At 46.9% G+C, this 15973-nt stretch overlaps 2 protein-coding genes and 1 long non-coding RNA gene across 5 annotated transcripts in view; 2 read left to right on the top strand and 1 right to left on the bottom strand.

Moving 5' to 3' along the window:
- The window catches only part of WDR31 (WD repeat domain 31), a 39747-nt gene extending 39356 nt beyond the window's left edge, over nucleotides 1-391 (top strand). Inside the window, exon 11 of the mRNA XM_088838288.1 lies at nucleotides 255-391. Coding sequence (XP_088694414.1) covers nucleotides 255-304 — 50 coding nt within the window. The 3' untranslated portion in view covers nucleotides 305-391. The remainder of the gene's footprint in view (nucleotides 1-254) is intronic.
- Nucleotides 1-8592, bottom strand: part of LOC129557075 (uncharacterized) — a 45958-nt gene extending 37366 nt beyond the window's left edge. For all 3 annotated transcript variants that reach the window (XR_008686166.2, XR_008686165.2, XR_008686167.2), the window contains exons 1-2: nucleotides 8378-8592; nucleotides 6912-8137 (exon numbers count right to left, since the gene is read on the bottom strand). This is a non-coding gene — a long non-coding RNA (uncharacterized LOC129557075). The remainder of the gene's footprint in view (nucleotides 1-6911; nucleotides 8138-8377) is intronic.
- Nucleotides 857-13310, top strand: RNF183 (ring finger protein 183). The gene is made up of 3 exons (XM_055427626.2): nucleotides 857-989; nucleotides 5544-5824; nucleotides 12270-13310. The coding sequence occupies exons 2-3, from the start codon at nucleotides 5609-5611 to the stop codon at nucleotides 12873-12875; spliced, it is 822 nt and encodes a 273-aa protein (XP_055283601.1). The 5' UTR covers nucleotides 857-989; nucleotides 5544-5608; the 3' UTR covers nucleotides 12876-13310.
- The last annotated feature ends 2663 nt before the right edge of the window (nucleotides 13311-15973 follow it).

Raw genomic sequence — 15973 nt, 5'->3', positions numbered from 1 at the left:
TTGTTTTAAACATTTACCCTAATTTTATTCATGCTTGCCTTGGGATAGAGAATAGATCTTTCAGTAAAAACATATAGTAAAAATGAAATATGTCTTATCAGGTACAACTTTTAAACTACAGTAATGATGTGCCTTAATTACTTCCAGGCATACAAGTCTAACATTACAGTTTTTTTGTTTTTCAATAAACACAATTAAGACTTCTAGGAACATTTTGTAATAAAGTACTAATAATTCTTAATTTTTCTTTGCAGGTAGATCAAGTACCTCCAAAATACAAATTCCTATACACAGTGAAACTTAAAAACTCAACATTCAGAAAACTAAGATCATGGCATCTGGTCCCATGACTTCATGGCAAATAGATGGGGAAACAATGGAAACAGTGTCAGACTTTATATTTGTGGCTCCAAAATCACTGCAGATGGTGACTGTAGCCATGAAATTCAAAGACGCTTGCTCCTTGGAAGAAAAGTTATGACCAACCTAGACAGCACATCAAAAAGCAGACATTACTTTGCCAACAAAGGTCCGTCTAGTCAAAGCTATGGTTTTTCCAGTAGTCATGTGTGGATGTGAGAATTGGACTATAAAGAAAGCTGACCGCTAAAGAATTGATGCTTTTGAACTGTGGTGTTGGAAAAGACTCTTGAGAGTCCCTTGGACAGCAAGGAGATCCAACCAGTCCATCCTAAAGGAAATCAGTCCTGAATATTCATTGGAAGGACTGATGCTGAAGCTGAAACTCCAATACTTTGGCCAACTGATGCGAAGAACTGACTAGAAAAGACACTGATGCTGGGAAAGAAGGAAGGCAGAAGAAGTGGATGACAGAGGATGAGGTGGTTGGATGGCCTCACTGACTCAATGGACATTGAGTTTGAGTAAACTCTGGGAGCTGGTGATGGACAGGGAGGCCTGGCATGCGGCAGTCCATGGGGTTGCAAAGAGTTGGACACAATGGAGCGACTGAACCGAACTGATATACAGTGAGTGCTTTACTTAAGACTAATACTTAAGTAAATTAAGTACATGGACAGCCTTAGGATAAGTTGACATTATATATTCAGCTAAACAGGCAACAAACCATAGAGCCAAATGAAAAAAAAATGTATTTGCAAATAAAATTCAAAAACTTTTTATAATTAAGTACAGAAGATATATTGACTTGCTAAAAAAAAAATAAGATATGATGTAGTAACACTTCACTATAAAGAATGCATACCAGAATATTTTTAAATGGTGAGTGAAACTTATTAAGAGTAGTTTACTACAATAAATGCTGGCTAAATAGAACCACCTCTCCCTGGAGAAGGAAATGGCAACCCACTCCAGTATTCATGCCTGGAAAATCCCATGGACCGAGGATCCTGGTGGGCTACAGTCCATGGGGTCGTAAAGAGTCGGACATGACTGAGAGACTTCACTTCACTTCACTTCTCCTTTTGAGGCTTATCCTTCTTCTGCCCCTCTGTGTCCTTCCACCAGGGAGTATGTCTCTTGTTCTCCCCTTCACTATACCTTGATATTTGGATCATTTTTTATACAGGAAAAACAAAACAAAGGAAAAAAAAGGAATGGTTAAGTAATTTCTGGTACAGTCATTCAATGAAATCCAGTACAGCCATTAAAAAACTGAAGGGTTTTTTTTTTTACCACTGAGTGGCTCAGTGGTAAGGAATCTGCCTGCCAATGCAGGAGACATAGGTTCAATCCCTGGTCTGGGCAGATCCCACATACCACAGAGCAACTAAGCCTGAGTGCCTCAACTACTGATGCCCGAGGGCCCTAGAGCCTGTGCTCTGCAACAAGAGAAGCCAGTGCAGTGAGAAACCTGCACACCACATCTGGAGAGTAGGCTCTGCTTGCCACAACTAGAGAAAAGCTCATGCAGCAAAGAAGACTCAACGCAACCAATTAATAAATAAAATTATTTTTTTTAAAAGGAAAAGCTCTTTATATACCAATACAGAATGATATCTCAGATACATCATTAAATGAAAAAAGCAAGATGTAAAAACGTGTACTATATGCACATTTGTGTAAAAGGGAGGAAAAGAAATACATAGACATTCTAACATAGGAGTTTGGCTTGTGTATTCTTAAAGCATCTTGGGAAAGATACACAAGAAACTGATAGTATAATATGTTAATTTTTAGTGAAATTAGGTAGCTGAGAGAAAAACATTCCATTGCCAAATCAGACCTCTCATTGTGCTGAATATATGAATGTGTCACATATTCTAAAATAAAAATTGTAAAACATAAATTAAGGGGACTAGGGCATTTGATTACATCACCAAATACTTTCATTTCTGTGTTTTTCTCCAAACCCCAATTTAAAGGATCTGTAAAGGAACGGATCCCTACAGTCCATGGCGTCTCAAAGATTTGGACATGACTTAGCAACTGAATAACAAAAACAAAAAGGAATAAAAGAAGAATAGGAGAGGGAACCAGAGAAGGCAATGGCACCCCACTCCAGTGCTCTTGCCTGGAAAATCCCATGGGCGGAGGAGCCTGGTGGGCTGCAGCCCATGGGGTCACTAAGAGTCGGACACGACTGAGCGACTTCACTTTCACTTTTCACTTTCATGCATTGGAGGAGGAAATGGCAACCCACTCCAGTGTTCTTGCCTGGACAATCCCAGGGACAGCGGAGCCTGGTGGGCTGCCGTCTATGGGGTCACACAGAGTCGGTCATGACTGAAGCGACTTAGCAGTAGCAGCAGCAGGAGAGGGAACAAAAATTACGTCAGATGAACATGATTTGGGGAGAGAACGAGGCAACAGCACAGATTTCAGGTCACACTTCCAGTCCCAGCTCTTTAACTTGTTTCTCCTGAGCTCTTGGGCAAATAAATCCCTTACTACTTTGAGCTTCTGATTCCTTATCTGTGGAAGAGTAAGGATGAGTCACTGATGTTCTGTTTTCTATATTGTGCCTTGGGGGAATACTGAGAGGATTCGTTGTCAATGATCGGAAGGATTTAATAAAGTACATAGACTGCTTTTATTACTTTTAATAATAGTAGCCTTTTAAGCTATTATTAATTCAATCTTTGTCAGTCTGATACAAAAAATAGCAGTATCTTATTTAAATTTGAATTTCTTTAATTATAAATGGGGCTTCCCTTGAGGCTCAGCTGGTAAAAAATCTGCAAGAATTCCATGAACTATAAATGAAGACAGTGAGAAAGCTGGTTTGAAACTCAACATTCAGAAAATGAAGATCATGGCATCCAGTCCCATCACTTCATGGCAAATAGACGGGGAAGCAATGTAAACAGTGACAGACTTTATTTTCTTGGGCTCCAAAATCACTGCAGATGGTGACTGCAGCCATGAAATTCAAAGACGCTTGCTTCTTGGAAGAAAAGTTATGACCAACCTAGACAGCATATTAAAAAGCAGAGACATTACTTTGCTAACAAAGGTCTGTCTAGTCAAAGCTATGGTTTTTCCAATAGTCATGTATGGATATGAGAGTTGGAGCATAAAGAAAGCTGAGCACTGAAGAATTGATGCTTTTGAGCTATGGTGCTGGAGAAGACTCTTGAGAGTCCGTTGGACTGCAAGATCAAACTAGTCAATCCTAAAGGAAATCAGTCCTGAATATTCACTGGAAGGACTGATGCTGAAGCTGAAGCTCTACTACTTTGGTCACCTGATCCAAAGAGCCGACTCACTAGAAAAGACCCTGATGCTGGGAAAGATTGAAGGTGGGAGGAGAAGGGTTCAACAGAAAAGACAAGATGGCTGGATGGCATTACCAACTCAACGGACATGAGTTTGAACAAACTCCAGGAGATGGTGAAGGACAGGGAAGCCTGGCATGCTGCAGTCCATGGGGTTGCAAGGAGTCAGACATGACTTAGCAACTGAACAACAATAACAATTCTAGATGAGGTCGAATAATTAATTAATGTCTATTCCATTTGTATTTCTTTTTCTGTGATTTGCCTGATCATTCGTAATAGTTAACATTTACTGCATGATACTGTGTACCAGGCACTGTGTTATGATCTCTATCCGAATTATTTCATTTAACCTGCAGATCAAGTGGGTAAAATTATTTTGCTCATTTTCTGAGGAAACCAATTTGTCAATTGAGGAAGTCAATTTGTTCAAGTCTCCATCACTAGTAAGTAGAGTCTGGATTCTGATTGAGGACTTGACTCTGACCCAGAAATCTGACTTGATTGAGGACCCAGGCTCTTCAGGTTTTGGTTTCAAAGACTCTCCCCCTGATCATTTTCCTTTTGCATTATTTGCCTTTTCCTAATATTCTGCAATCACAATAAACTGTGGAAAATTCTGAAAGAGATGGGAATACCAGACCACCTGACCTGCCTCTTGAGAAACCTGAATGCAGATCAGGAAGCAACAGTTAGAACTGGACATGGAATAGCAGACTGGTTCCAAATAGGGAAAGGAGTGCGTCAAGGTTGTATATTGTCACTCTGCTTATTTAACTTATATGCAGAGTACATCATGAGGAACACTGGGCTGGAAGAAGCACAAGCTGGAATCAAGATGGCCGGGAGAAATATCAATAACCTCAGATATGCAGATGACACCACCCTTATGGCAGAAATTGAAGAGGAACTCAAAGGCCTCTTGATGAAAGTGAAAGAGGAGAGTGAAAAGGTTGGCTTGAAGTTCAACATTCAGAAAACTAAGATCATGGCATCTGGTCCCATCGCTTCATGGGAAATAGATGGAAAAACAGTGGAAACAGTGTCAGACTTTATATTTTTGGGCTCCAAAATCACTGCAGATGCTGATTGTAGCCATGAAATTAAAAGATGCTTACTCCTTGGAAGGAAAGTTATGACCAACCTAGATAGCATATTAAAAAGCAGAGACATTACTTTGCCAACAAAGGTCCGTCTAGTCAAGGCTATGGTTTTTCCCGTGGTCATGTATGGATGTGAGAGTTGGACTGTGAAGAAAGCTGATCGCCGAAGAATTGATGCTTTTGAACTGTGGTGCTGGAGAAGACTCTTGAGAGTCCCTTGGACAGCAAGGAGATCCAACCAGCCCATTCTAAAGGAGATCAATCCTGGGTTTTCATTGGAAGGACTGATGCTAAAGCTGAAACTCCAATACTTTGGCCACCTCATGCGATGAGTTGACTCACTGGAAAAGACTCTGATGCTGGGAGGGATTGGGGGTGGGAGGAGACGGGGACGACAGAGAATGAGATGGCTGGATGGCATCACCGACTCGATGGACATGAGTTTGAGTGAACTCCAGGAGTTGGTGATGGACAGGGAGGCTTGGCGTGCTGTGATTCATGGGGTTGCAAAGAGTCGGACACGACTGAGCAACTGAACTGAACTGAACTGAATATTCTGCAAGAGCCCTGGGTAATTTGGTGGTGGGGCTCAGAGTAGGGGAGGATCTCTCTGGGCCAAAGGACAGAAGTGACTTCAAAGAAGCACTCTGCCTGGCCTTCAACTACCCCTAAGGTGGTGTGTCAGCCTAGGCGGTGCAGTCAGACATGATGGCAGCAGACCAAGCTGTGTTCTGTGTTACAGAACTGCAAAGACAAGTGAACTTCAACCCCTTTGGAGAGAAAGCAAGAGTGACTCACAGGAGGAGGATGAAACCAGAGATTTCAGGCTGTCCAAAGTCATCAGAGGGAAAGAAGAAGAAAATATTAGGCGGAAAGCTGGCCAAGAGCTTCCTGAAGACCATGCAAATGAGACCCGCCCACAGCTGCCTGGAAACCGCGCGCCAGGAGAAAGCAGAGCCCAGAAAACACGCTGCAGGACCGCTCAGCCAAGGAGGAGGAGGTGGAGGCGGCTCTGAGGAGCAGGTAAGGAGTTAGGGAGGGTCGTGGAGGGCAGGGTCACAGAGCCCTGCGTTCTGGAGAGGCAGCTCGTCCCTGGGGTGAACACCAGCCTGGGAGGCAGGGCTCCTGGGATCATCTTTCAAGTTCAACCATTCTTTAGCTGTGAAGCCTTGGGCAAGTCAATTCACCTTTCTGAGTCTTGACATTCCCATCGATAAAATGAGTGTAAAAATATATTAACTATGCGTTGAGCATCTGTTGTGCTTTGCTGGGCACATAATAGCCATTATCCGTTCCTCACAGCAAGCTCATGAGGTGGGCTCATTAGCCTGTATCACAGAGGAAAACAAAGCTCAGAGAGGTTAAGCCATTTGCCTAAGACCTCACAGCAAAGAAGTCTGGTTCTAAAACGACATACTTTCAACTCTTGATCCTGCTTTCTTCTGAGGGTGGTTTTACACAATCAAATGGTCTGTGCAAATGGAAAAAAACTGTGAAAGGCAATTATACCATCAAGATGGGAGTCACTCCACTCAGACCCTGGCCAGAACTTATGCCCTTTGTAAACTGGCAAGTTCTATGAAAATACTAGTTCTTCACCTCTTTTCTCTCTCCAAGTTGAAAGCATTGGGGTGATGCTGCTGCTGTTGCTGCTGCTAAGTCACTTCAGTCGTGTCCGACTCTGTGCGACCCCATAGATGGCAGCCTACCAGGCTCCCCTGTCCCTGGGGTGATGCTCCAGACAACTGATATTTGGCTGAGTGAGCGGGTCACAGACGGAGGTGATGTCTTGGGTGGTATTGGGATATCCCAGCTTGAGAGTGAGTCCAAGCTGGATAAGTGGCCAGTCTCTCCTGTTTCCTGGAGACAGATTCTGAAACCACAGCCAAGGCCTGAAGGGACCATGGCCGATAAGGGCTCAGGTGCTGATTCGACTGCAATCATCCCTCCTCACAACCCTTCACAGATTTAGCCATGGAACTTCAGAAAACGGAAGTCTACCTTGTGGGGAGGGAAGTTCTTTAAGGGTAGTAATATAAGCTTAGCACAGTAAAGTTTGAATTTTCAGATAGAATCATAAACAAACCAATAAATAAACTTACACTCTTACCTGCAGAGATAACCGCTGTTGACAGTGTTTGTTTCTCCATGGGCTTTTCCCATTGCACGCATATATTGGAAAATTAGATTGTGCTGTAATATGGTTTTACTGCTGGCTCTTTTCACTAATGACATGTCATGGACGTATTTCCGGATCAATAGATGTTTTAGGACATTGTTTACAGGCTGCAGAACGTTTCTTTGTATGGATGGAGAGAACTTATTTAATCTGTGTCCTACTATTGGATGATTAAGCTGTTTTCAGTTTTTCACCATTAGAGCAGTGCTCGGATCTTTGCACAGGACCTGGATTGTTCACACAGTATAAATTTCCAGCGGGGGTTACTGCTGAATCAAGGTTATATACATTTTAAGGTCTGCTTCTGACACACTCTGGAATTCAGGGGCTTCTCAAAGCTCAATGCAGAAAGCTTCATGGCTTCAAAGTCAGCCTTTTTAAATTTTATTTTTGGTTGTAGTGGGTCTTCGTTGCTGTGGGGACTTTTCTCTTATTGTGGCAATCAGGGGTTACTCTGATGTTGTGGTACATGGGCTTCTCATTGTGGTGGCTTTTCTTGTTGCAGAGCACAGGCTGTAGATAACAAGGGCTTCAGTAATTGTGGCACTTGGGCTCAGTAGTTTCAGCTCCCAGGCTCTCTAGCGCAGGGTCAGTAGTCATGGCATGCTGACTTAGTTACTCTGTGGTGTGTGGAATCTTCCCAGACCAGGGATTGAACCCGTGTCCCCTGCATTGGCAGGCGGATTCTTTACCACCACCTGGGAAGCCCTCAGAGTCTGCCTTGAGCCTTCCTCTCTCCCAAATCCCTTTGCAAGGATAATTCAACCACCTCATAGACCGTCTTTCCTGGGTGCCAGGTTCTGTCTAAGAACTTTACCTTCTGAGGCACCACCACTTTTAGCTTCCTTTTCAGAAGAATTGGAAGAACAGAGAGGTTAAGCAATTCAACTGAAATCACAGCCCTGATAAGCAGTGACTCGGAGATCAATAGCCTCGACAATCTGGTTCTAGAATCTCTGCTGTCCACTGCTGCTCAGAAAGTATGTTTGATCCCATCTCCAAAGATACCTTTTACCCATCCCTTTGATCTTCTCCACCATCGCCTCACCTGCATCAAGTCCCACATCCCAGCGGGGGCCACTGCCAGAGCCCCCGAGTCTTTCATTTCCACTCATCCTTTTCAGTCTGTCTTCTGTTCTGCAGCTGAAATGGTGTTTCTAAAATAGAAACAGGATCAGGTCAGCCCCCACTCCCAGCGCCACTGGCAAGCATACATAGACATAGACTCAACCCTAGAATAAAAAACCCAGATGCTTTCCCCACCCTCCAGGTCAGTCTCTCTTAGGATTCTCCTAAGTCCTCTCTTAGGATTCTTCCTAAGCCACTTTCCAATCTAGACCCACCCACTACACCTCAGTTAGCCAGCCTCCTTTCACTTCCTCAAAGCTTCTTCTCACCTTAGAGTTTTGGCACAGGCTGTTCTCTTGCGCTGGAATGCTCCTACTCCACTCTACCGGGTTGGATTCTTCTCATATCCCCTCTCTGGTAATCTCATCTGAAGCAGTCTCCTCAGCCCACTTTTTGTTTATAGCAGTCGTTAAAATTGTGCATTTATTTATTGCCGGTCACTCACTCATTAAATGTTTCCTTCCCTCACTAGACTCTAAATGTCCTGAGGTCAGAAACTACGTCTATTTTGTTCCCTGTTATTTACCAAGTATCTAGCACAGTGCCTGACCTGTGACGTTCAGTTCAGTTCAGTTCAGTCGCTCAGTCGTGTCCGACTCTTTGCGACCCCACGGACTGCAGCACGCCAGGCCTCCCTGTCCATCACCAACTCCGGGAGTTTACTCAAACTCATGTCCGTTGAAACTTGTGATGAGCTCTCGTTAATTCAATGACTGCTCGTCAGATGGACGAAAGATCCACAGGAGGAGGCATTCACTGGTCGGGATCTTTGGCAAACTCTCCCAGCTTTGGCCAGAGCTAGTTCATCCTCCCCTGGCATGTCTTCCTCTAACCTAACGAGGCAGTGACAGAGGTCTAGGGTCTAGCAGGAAACCAGGAAGCCATGGTTGAGAGCGTAAGCAGGTCTTGCTTCAGGTGCCATTTCAGTCAGGGTAGATGATGTCATGTTTGGGGCACAAGGGAGACTCATTGTCCCCAAATCCTCCCTGCACGCTTCCTGGATTCCTACCATGAGAGGAATATTTATGGCCACTAGACCTCTCCTAGTGAAATGCAACTCTCACTATCCAGTCAGTAACACATATCCAGCAGGTGAACCGAATGGTGGGTTCTGCCTCTCTGTCAGCAGCATGGTGGTGGCCTAGAAGTCCCGAGGTCACCAGTGGGTGACCCTGGTGGTGGTTTAGTCACTAAGTCGTGTCTGCCTCTTTGCGACCCCATGGACTGTAGCCCACCAGGCTCCTCTGTCCATGGGATTCTCTAGGCAAGAATACTGGAGTAAGTTGCCATTTCCTTCTCCAGAGGGTCTTCCTGACCCAGGGATTGGAACTGGGTCTCCTGCATTGCAGGCAGATCTCTACCCACTTAGCTATGAGAGAAGCCCAAGGAGGGCACTGGGGGAGACTAAAGGGCTCCCCAGGTGGCGATGGAGATAGAGAATCTGCCTGCCAGTGCAGAAGACACAGGATACATGGGTTTGATCCCTAGGTCGGCAAGATCCCCTGGAGAAGGAAATGGCAATCCAGTCCAGTATTCTTGCCTGGGGAAAATCATGGATAGAGGAACCTGGCAGAATACATAGGGTTGGACATGACTGAGCGTGCGCACACACACATACGTAAGCAAGGTGAGGGCTTAGGTTGGAGAAGAGGTTTTTAAACTATTTTTTTTTCCTCAGAAGCTCAACTCTTCCTTGTTCAAATGATTAATATGAGGAAAGCCAAGTGTTTCTGGCTGAAATACAGAAGTGGGGCTGGAGTGCTGCTCCTCCTCCATGACTTCCCGTTTGAAGTCCCCAGGGTGACCAGAGGGTCGAGTCTTGGACTCAACTCAGCAGTCAGCGCCTGCTGGCTGACTGTCTGTGTTCTAAGAACAAAGCAGACAGCGAGGCCTGCATGTTCTGGATGTAGCTCCTTGGGCCCATTAAGTGATCAGGAGGGCACTTGCTGAATCTGACATAGAGAGAATAGTCAGAGACTTTAGGCAGGGCAGCAAGTGAATTTCCTAGCAATTGAAAGGCAGGGCTGGCAGCCCCTTTGTGTGAGAAGGAGGTTTCAGCCATTTTAGAAAAGAAATGAGGGCCCAGGAGAGAGGAAGCCCAGAAGGCTCTCCACAATCTAGAAAAAGGAAATTGCCACCCCTGCCTTTCCAGGCCAGGGATCCCAGGCCTTGGGGAGACCGCCCACAATCTCGCAGAAGCTTGGCTTCCAGGGCTCGTTGTTTGCCACGCCCCAGTGCAACGCTGGTCCCCCACCTCCCCACCTGCCTTCACTGCAGGCAGGTGCGCTCCAGAGGCTGCAGGTTGGGCCACCTGGCAGCTGCGGGTGCTGCGTGTGCGCTGCCATGGAGACGGGCCCCGGGGTTGGTGGCGAGAAGGCAGTCTCCCAAGGCTTTGTGGATACTGGAGAGGAAAATACTGGAGCCTCCGACCTTCCAGGGCAGTCTGCCTTACTACCCTAGTGCCAAGGAAGCCCAGGTGGGTGCTTTGGGGGTTTCTAGGACAAACGGATGGAGGAGGAGCCAGGGGAGACCAGATCTTGGGAGAAGGCTCTGGAAGGGCTGATCTGGGGAGCAGGGGAGGGAGGAGCCTGTCCGTGATTTCAGGTCAAAGGGAGAAGCCTTCACAGAGGTCCCTTGGCCAGGCCAGCGGGGTGCCCTGCACAAAGACTGGCCCATGAGCTGCGGGCATTGGCCCTGCAGCCCAGGGGATGAGGAAGGGAGGGCCTGGTGTCTGCCGCCGGAGGAGGGGTAGCCCAGGTATCGGCAAAGCCCATCTCTGCCCTAGCCAGGGATGTGAGGTAGCCGGTAGGGAAATATTCATCCTCCAGGAAGATCCCCTGGAGGAGGGCATGGCAACCCACTCCAGTATTCTTGCCTGAAGAATCCCATGGATAGAGGAGCGTGGAGGGCCACTGTCCATGGAGTTGCAAAGAATCGGACAGGACTGAAGTGACTTAGCACATGAAGTGCTGTCTGTGGTTCCCCTTCCTCTCCCTGGAGTCCAGGAAACCAAGGGAAATCCCATGAAGCACAGGGAACATTTTAATCTGCTTTCAAGGCCAGAGAGCTGTCTCCTCCAGCGTGAGCTCAATGATGCTGGGGTGGCTCAGGCCTTCGCCCAGCAGAGGGGATGCTGCCGGAGCACCAGGCTTAGGAACCTGGTGATCTGGAACAATCGCGCTTTTTTTTTTTTTTTAATTATTGGCATATAGTTGATTTACAACGTTGTATTAGTTTCAAGTGTACAGCAAAGTAAGTCAGTTATACATATTCAGTTCAGTTCAGTCGCTCAGTCGTGTCCAACTCTTTGTGACCCCGTGAACTGAAGCACGCCAGGCCTTCCTGTCCATCACCAACTCCTGGAGTCCACCCAAACCCATGTCCATTGAGTCGGTGATGCCATCCAACCATCTCATCCTCTGTCGTCCCCTTCTCCTCCTGCCCTCAATCTTTCCCAGCATCAGGGTCTTTTCAAATGAGTCAGCTCTTCACATCAGGTGGCCAAAGTATTGGCGTTTCAGCTTCAACATCAGTCCCTCCAATGAACACCCAGGACTGATCTCCTTTAGGATGGACTGGTTGGATCTCCTTGCAGTCCAGGGGACTTTCAAGAGTCTTCTCCAACACCACAGTTCAAAAGCATCAATTCTTTGGCGCTCAGCTTTCTTCACAGTCCAACTCTCACATCCATACATGACCACTGGGCAAACCATAGCCTTGACTAGACGGACCTTTGCTGGCAAAGTAATGTCTCTGCTCTTTAATATGCTGTCCAGGTTGGTCATAGCTTTCCGTATATCCACTCTTTGTTACATTCCATTCCCGCTTAGGTCATAACAGAGGACTGAGGACGGTTCCCTGTGCTTCACAGTAGGTCCTTGTTAGTTATTTAGTTTATATATAGCACTGTGTACATGTTAGTCCTGATCTTCCAATTTATCCCTCCCCTGCCTACCCGCCGAGAACCAACCACGTTTGTTTCTACGTCTATTTCAGTTTTGTAGATAAGTTCATTTCACTTCATTTTTTTGAATGTAAGCTTCAGTTTCATCTGCGAAATAAATGTGGGTGATAACGCCTTTCAACAACCCTCAAGACACAGCCTAGGGCCACGCATGGGCACAGAGACTAATGGATGTTCCTTTGCTCCTTTTCTGCCAGGCCATCTCCTGTCAGACCCCCACAGTGTCTGGTCTGAGGATGGCAGAGCAGCAGGGCCGGGAGCCTGAGTGCCCTGTCTGCTGGAACCCCTTCAACAACACATTCCACACCCCCAAAGTGCTGGACTGCTGCCACTCCTTCTGCGTGGAATGCCTGGCCCACATCAGCCTGGTGACTCCGACGCGGCGCCGCTTGCTGTGCCCGCTGTGCCGCCACCCCACCATGCTGGCCTCCGGACAGCCCGTCACTGACTTGCCCACGGACACCGCCGTGCTCACCCTGCTCCGCCTGGAGCCCCACCACGTCATCCTGGAAGGCCACCAGCTCTGTCTCAAGGACCATCCCAAGAGCCGCTACTTCCTGCGTCAGCCCCGGGTCTACACGCTGGACCTGGGCCCTGAGCCTGGGAGTCAGGCTGGGCACCCCCAGGACGTGGGCCCTGGCACCAGGCCAGTCCCTATCCCCAGCCGTTACTCTCTGCGGGAGCGTCTCCGCAACCCGCACTTCCGGATCTTTGCCTACATGATGGCGGTCATCCTCTGTGGCACTGTGTTGTTCATTTTCTCCATCTTTTGCACCAGACGATTTTTCTGGGGGTTGGGGTGAGCGTCTGTTCCAGACACCTTTCCTGGCTGCTGCTGGGTATGGGGACTGCGGAGCACCACTTGGGGTTAGTCTTCTTTTGTAGTATTGTTCATTTTTACAATCCAGAGGTCGGCTAGGCTGTGCATCTGCTTCTAGCAGCAGTCCTACTATAATGAAAACCTCTGAAAGCTAACGGACTGGGGAAGATCTGGAGAGACCTCTGGGTGTGAACCGTGGGTCATGGAAGCGCAGAGAAGCAGACCTGCGATTACAGAGCCAGAAGCAAGTTGTGCCAAAAGGCTGGATAAGGGTACCCAGGAGCCTGTCCAGCCCAAATAGCAGGCTGCATTTCTTCCTGGAGCTGCTTTGAACTCAGTTCACATTTTTTGTTTGTTTTTTGAGTTGCTTTTTACTGTTTGTTGCTAAAAAAAATCTGGGAGTGAACTTCAATTGGAAGCAAGTGTTGTTTGTCTTCTCCTTTCAGTTTTCACTTTGGCTATCTTGCCACCGTTCCCGATAAAAAGGGCCTGCATTCACTAATTTATTCACTTATTCAACAACCCGTTGGCTGGTCTTCTGTCAGAACTAGGGGGAGAGAGGGTAGTATTAGCCAGGAGTGGCAGAGTCCTTATCAGTAAGGAGGGCAGGCCCACTCAGTTGCTTCTTATTCACGATGACCTCTCGTTAGTATGTGGTTTATGGAGTGTTAAGAGTATAAAAGTTTAAAGGGAAAAGAAACCAGAGTCAGTGGATCAAAAGAAATCTGAGATTTGGAGGAAAAGATTTTTATTCCTCCTGGTAGGTGCAGGGTAGAGTTCTGATTCCCTTCCTTCACCCATCGTAGTTCTGGCCCTAAGAGGTAAGGCAGGGTGCATCCGTCGTGGCATAGTGGATAAGAATCCACCTGCCAATGCCGGGGACACAGGTTTGATCTCTGGTCGGGGAAGATACCACATGCCAAGGAGCAACTAAGCTGCAGTGGAGGCTGCGTGCCTAGATCCTGAGCTTGGCAACAAGCGAAGCCACTGCAGTGAGAAGCCCCTGTTCACTGCAACTAGAGAAAGGCCTCGCAACGCAACGGAGACCCAGTGCAGGCAAAAATAAGTAATGTTTTACAAAAAAAGAAGTAAGGCAGGGAATTCTCTGGCACTCCAGTGGTTAGGACATCCCGAGTCCACTGCAAGGGAACTAAGGTTCCACATGCCATGCTGCTGCTGCTGCTAAGTCACTTCAGTCGTGTCCGACTCTGTGCGACCCCATAGACGGCAGCCCACCAGGCTCCCCCGTCCCTGGGATTCTCCAGGCAAGAACACTGGAGTGCGTTGCCATTTCCCTCTCCAATGCATGAAAGTGAAAAGTGAAAGTGAAGTCGTTCAGTCGTGTCCAACTCTCAGCGACCCCATGGACTGCAGCCTACCAGGCTCCTCCGTCCATGGGATTTTCCAGGCAAGAGTACTGGAGTGGGGTGCCATTGAGGTGCAGCCAAAAAAAAAAGAGGTAAGGCAGAAATTCTGGATAGAGTAAAAGCCTTAGCTCCCATCCCAAGCAACATAACCAGGGGACCCTGGCTTTTATTTTGTATGACAGCATCTAGGGACCAAGGAAAACTGGATAGAATCTGGATGCTGCTTGACTGCCAGTGACCACCCCTGCAGTATCTAAAACCCTGACTTCTGTTTCCCCACTTTTAATACTACCTGGTGACTCAGGTATTTGAAATGACCTCAAAGCAAATTAGAACACCATCACAAAACTATAACATTTTGTTTCGGGGGTGGCGTGAATTTGTAGAATAAGCTTTCAGAGGCCAGAAACTGAGTTGATTTCATTTGCTCTATATAACATTTTGTGAGTTTCATGAAGGTAGCTTCTATAAATTCTTATGCGTCTTAATGTATAAGATAGTCCCAAATCGCCAAGACATGCCAACTTCATGTTTAGCAACACCAAAGCCTTAAGCTCCACTGTGAAGGAAAAGTTCTCCATTACAAAATTGGAAAGCCGCCTTCATATCCTGCCAAGGGACTAGCATCTACCTCTCCATTTGCGCCATCAGGTAATTACACTAAAGCCGGGACTCCACACTTTTCCCTGCTGACTTCATCTCTTTACACATTCTTGCTTCTTAACCTTGTGGCAGGTAAATGAGGCGATGAGCTCACGTTCTCAGAGCCATGAGGAACAGAGAGAGGAGCTGGGGAAGCTCAGGAAGGAACACCTGCCTCTGTACTAGGGCCGACTGCTCCCGAGTTCAGGAGGTCTCACCCCTATTTCACAGATGAAACTGAGGCTCCCCAAGTTTAGCTACCTTGTTCAAGGCCACCCAGCTAGCATGTGATGAAGGCCTTTCAGTCAAAACAGAACCTCTACTCTTGGAGTGGCTGATTCACCAAGCAAGACTCAGCTTTGAGTATTCTGGAATAGGGAAGGTTATACTTAACACTGCAGCATCTTCTGTTTTCACATTTAATACTGATGTTTCTAACATTGGGCCAGTGCCATCCTTCTGGAGCGCATTTAGAAATCTTTGGTCCTCCAATGCGGGGGTGACTTTTGTTTCTGGCTGTTGGTACTCAGAGGTCAGGGATGCTAAGACATGCTGCAATGCTGAAGACATTTCTACAGAACAAAGCACCATCTGACCCAAAATGCAAATAGTTTCCTGTTGAATAACTGCACGCTCCGTGTAAGTTCACAGGTACAAATGATGAAATTAACTCCCTTTGGCATGAAGTCAGAGTAACAGATGCAGTGATGTGGTATAAACGGTGGAACAGGCTTTTCCAGTAACTGACCTGAGGTGACTTTTTTTTTTTTAAGGAATGAGGCAATTTATTAACCCAGCATCATTGGCTCTAATGCTGCTTGTTGAGATCATGGTCGTGGGGCCAAGCCCAGCGCCCCTGGAGATACAGGTGCTGTGCGATGGAAGGAGTTCAAGTGTAGGATCAGCTCTCATTCAGGGAGCAAGCTCTTTATGCTTGGCCAGCTTGACAGTGTCCACCCATTCAGGGACTTTCAGCTTCCCGAACTTTTTGAGGAAGGCGGCCAGCACTCTGACAGACTCCTGCTGGTTCACATCTTTTCCAGTAACTCCAGGCATCATGCAGCCTCCACAC

This window comes from Moschus berezovskii, chromosome 7, assembly GCF_049115385.1.
Source record: "Moschus berezovskii isolate FMDL1 chromosome 7, NW_MosBer_1.0, whole genome shotgun sequence".
Classification (NCBI taxonomy): Eukaryota; Metazoa; Chordata; class Mammalia; order Artiodactyla; family Moschidae; genus Moschus; species Moschus berezovskii.
Note: the sequence above shows the minus strand (reverse complement) of the source record. Positions and strands in the feature narration are given on the sequence as shown.

Excerpts from the sequence above, each read along its gene's own strand:
- RNF183 (XM_055427626.2), top strand. The coding sequence starts at position 5,609 with ATGAAACCAGAGATTTCAGGCTGTCCAAAGTCATCAGAGGGAAAGAAG. Across the intron at positions 5,825-12,269 it reads GAGGCGGCTCTGAGGAGCAG|GCCATCTCCTGTCAGACCCC; the intron begins GTAAGGAGTTAG and ends CTTTTCTGCCAG.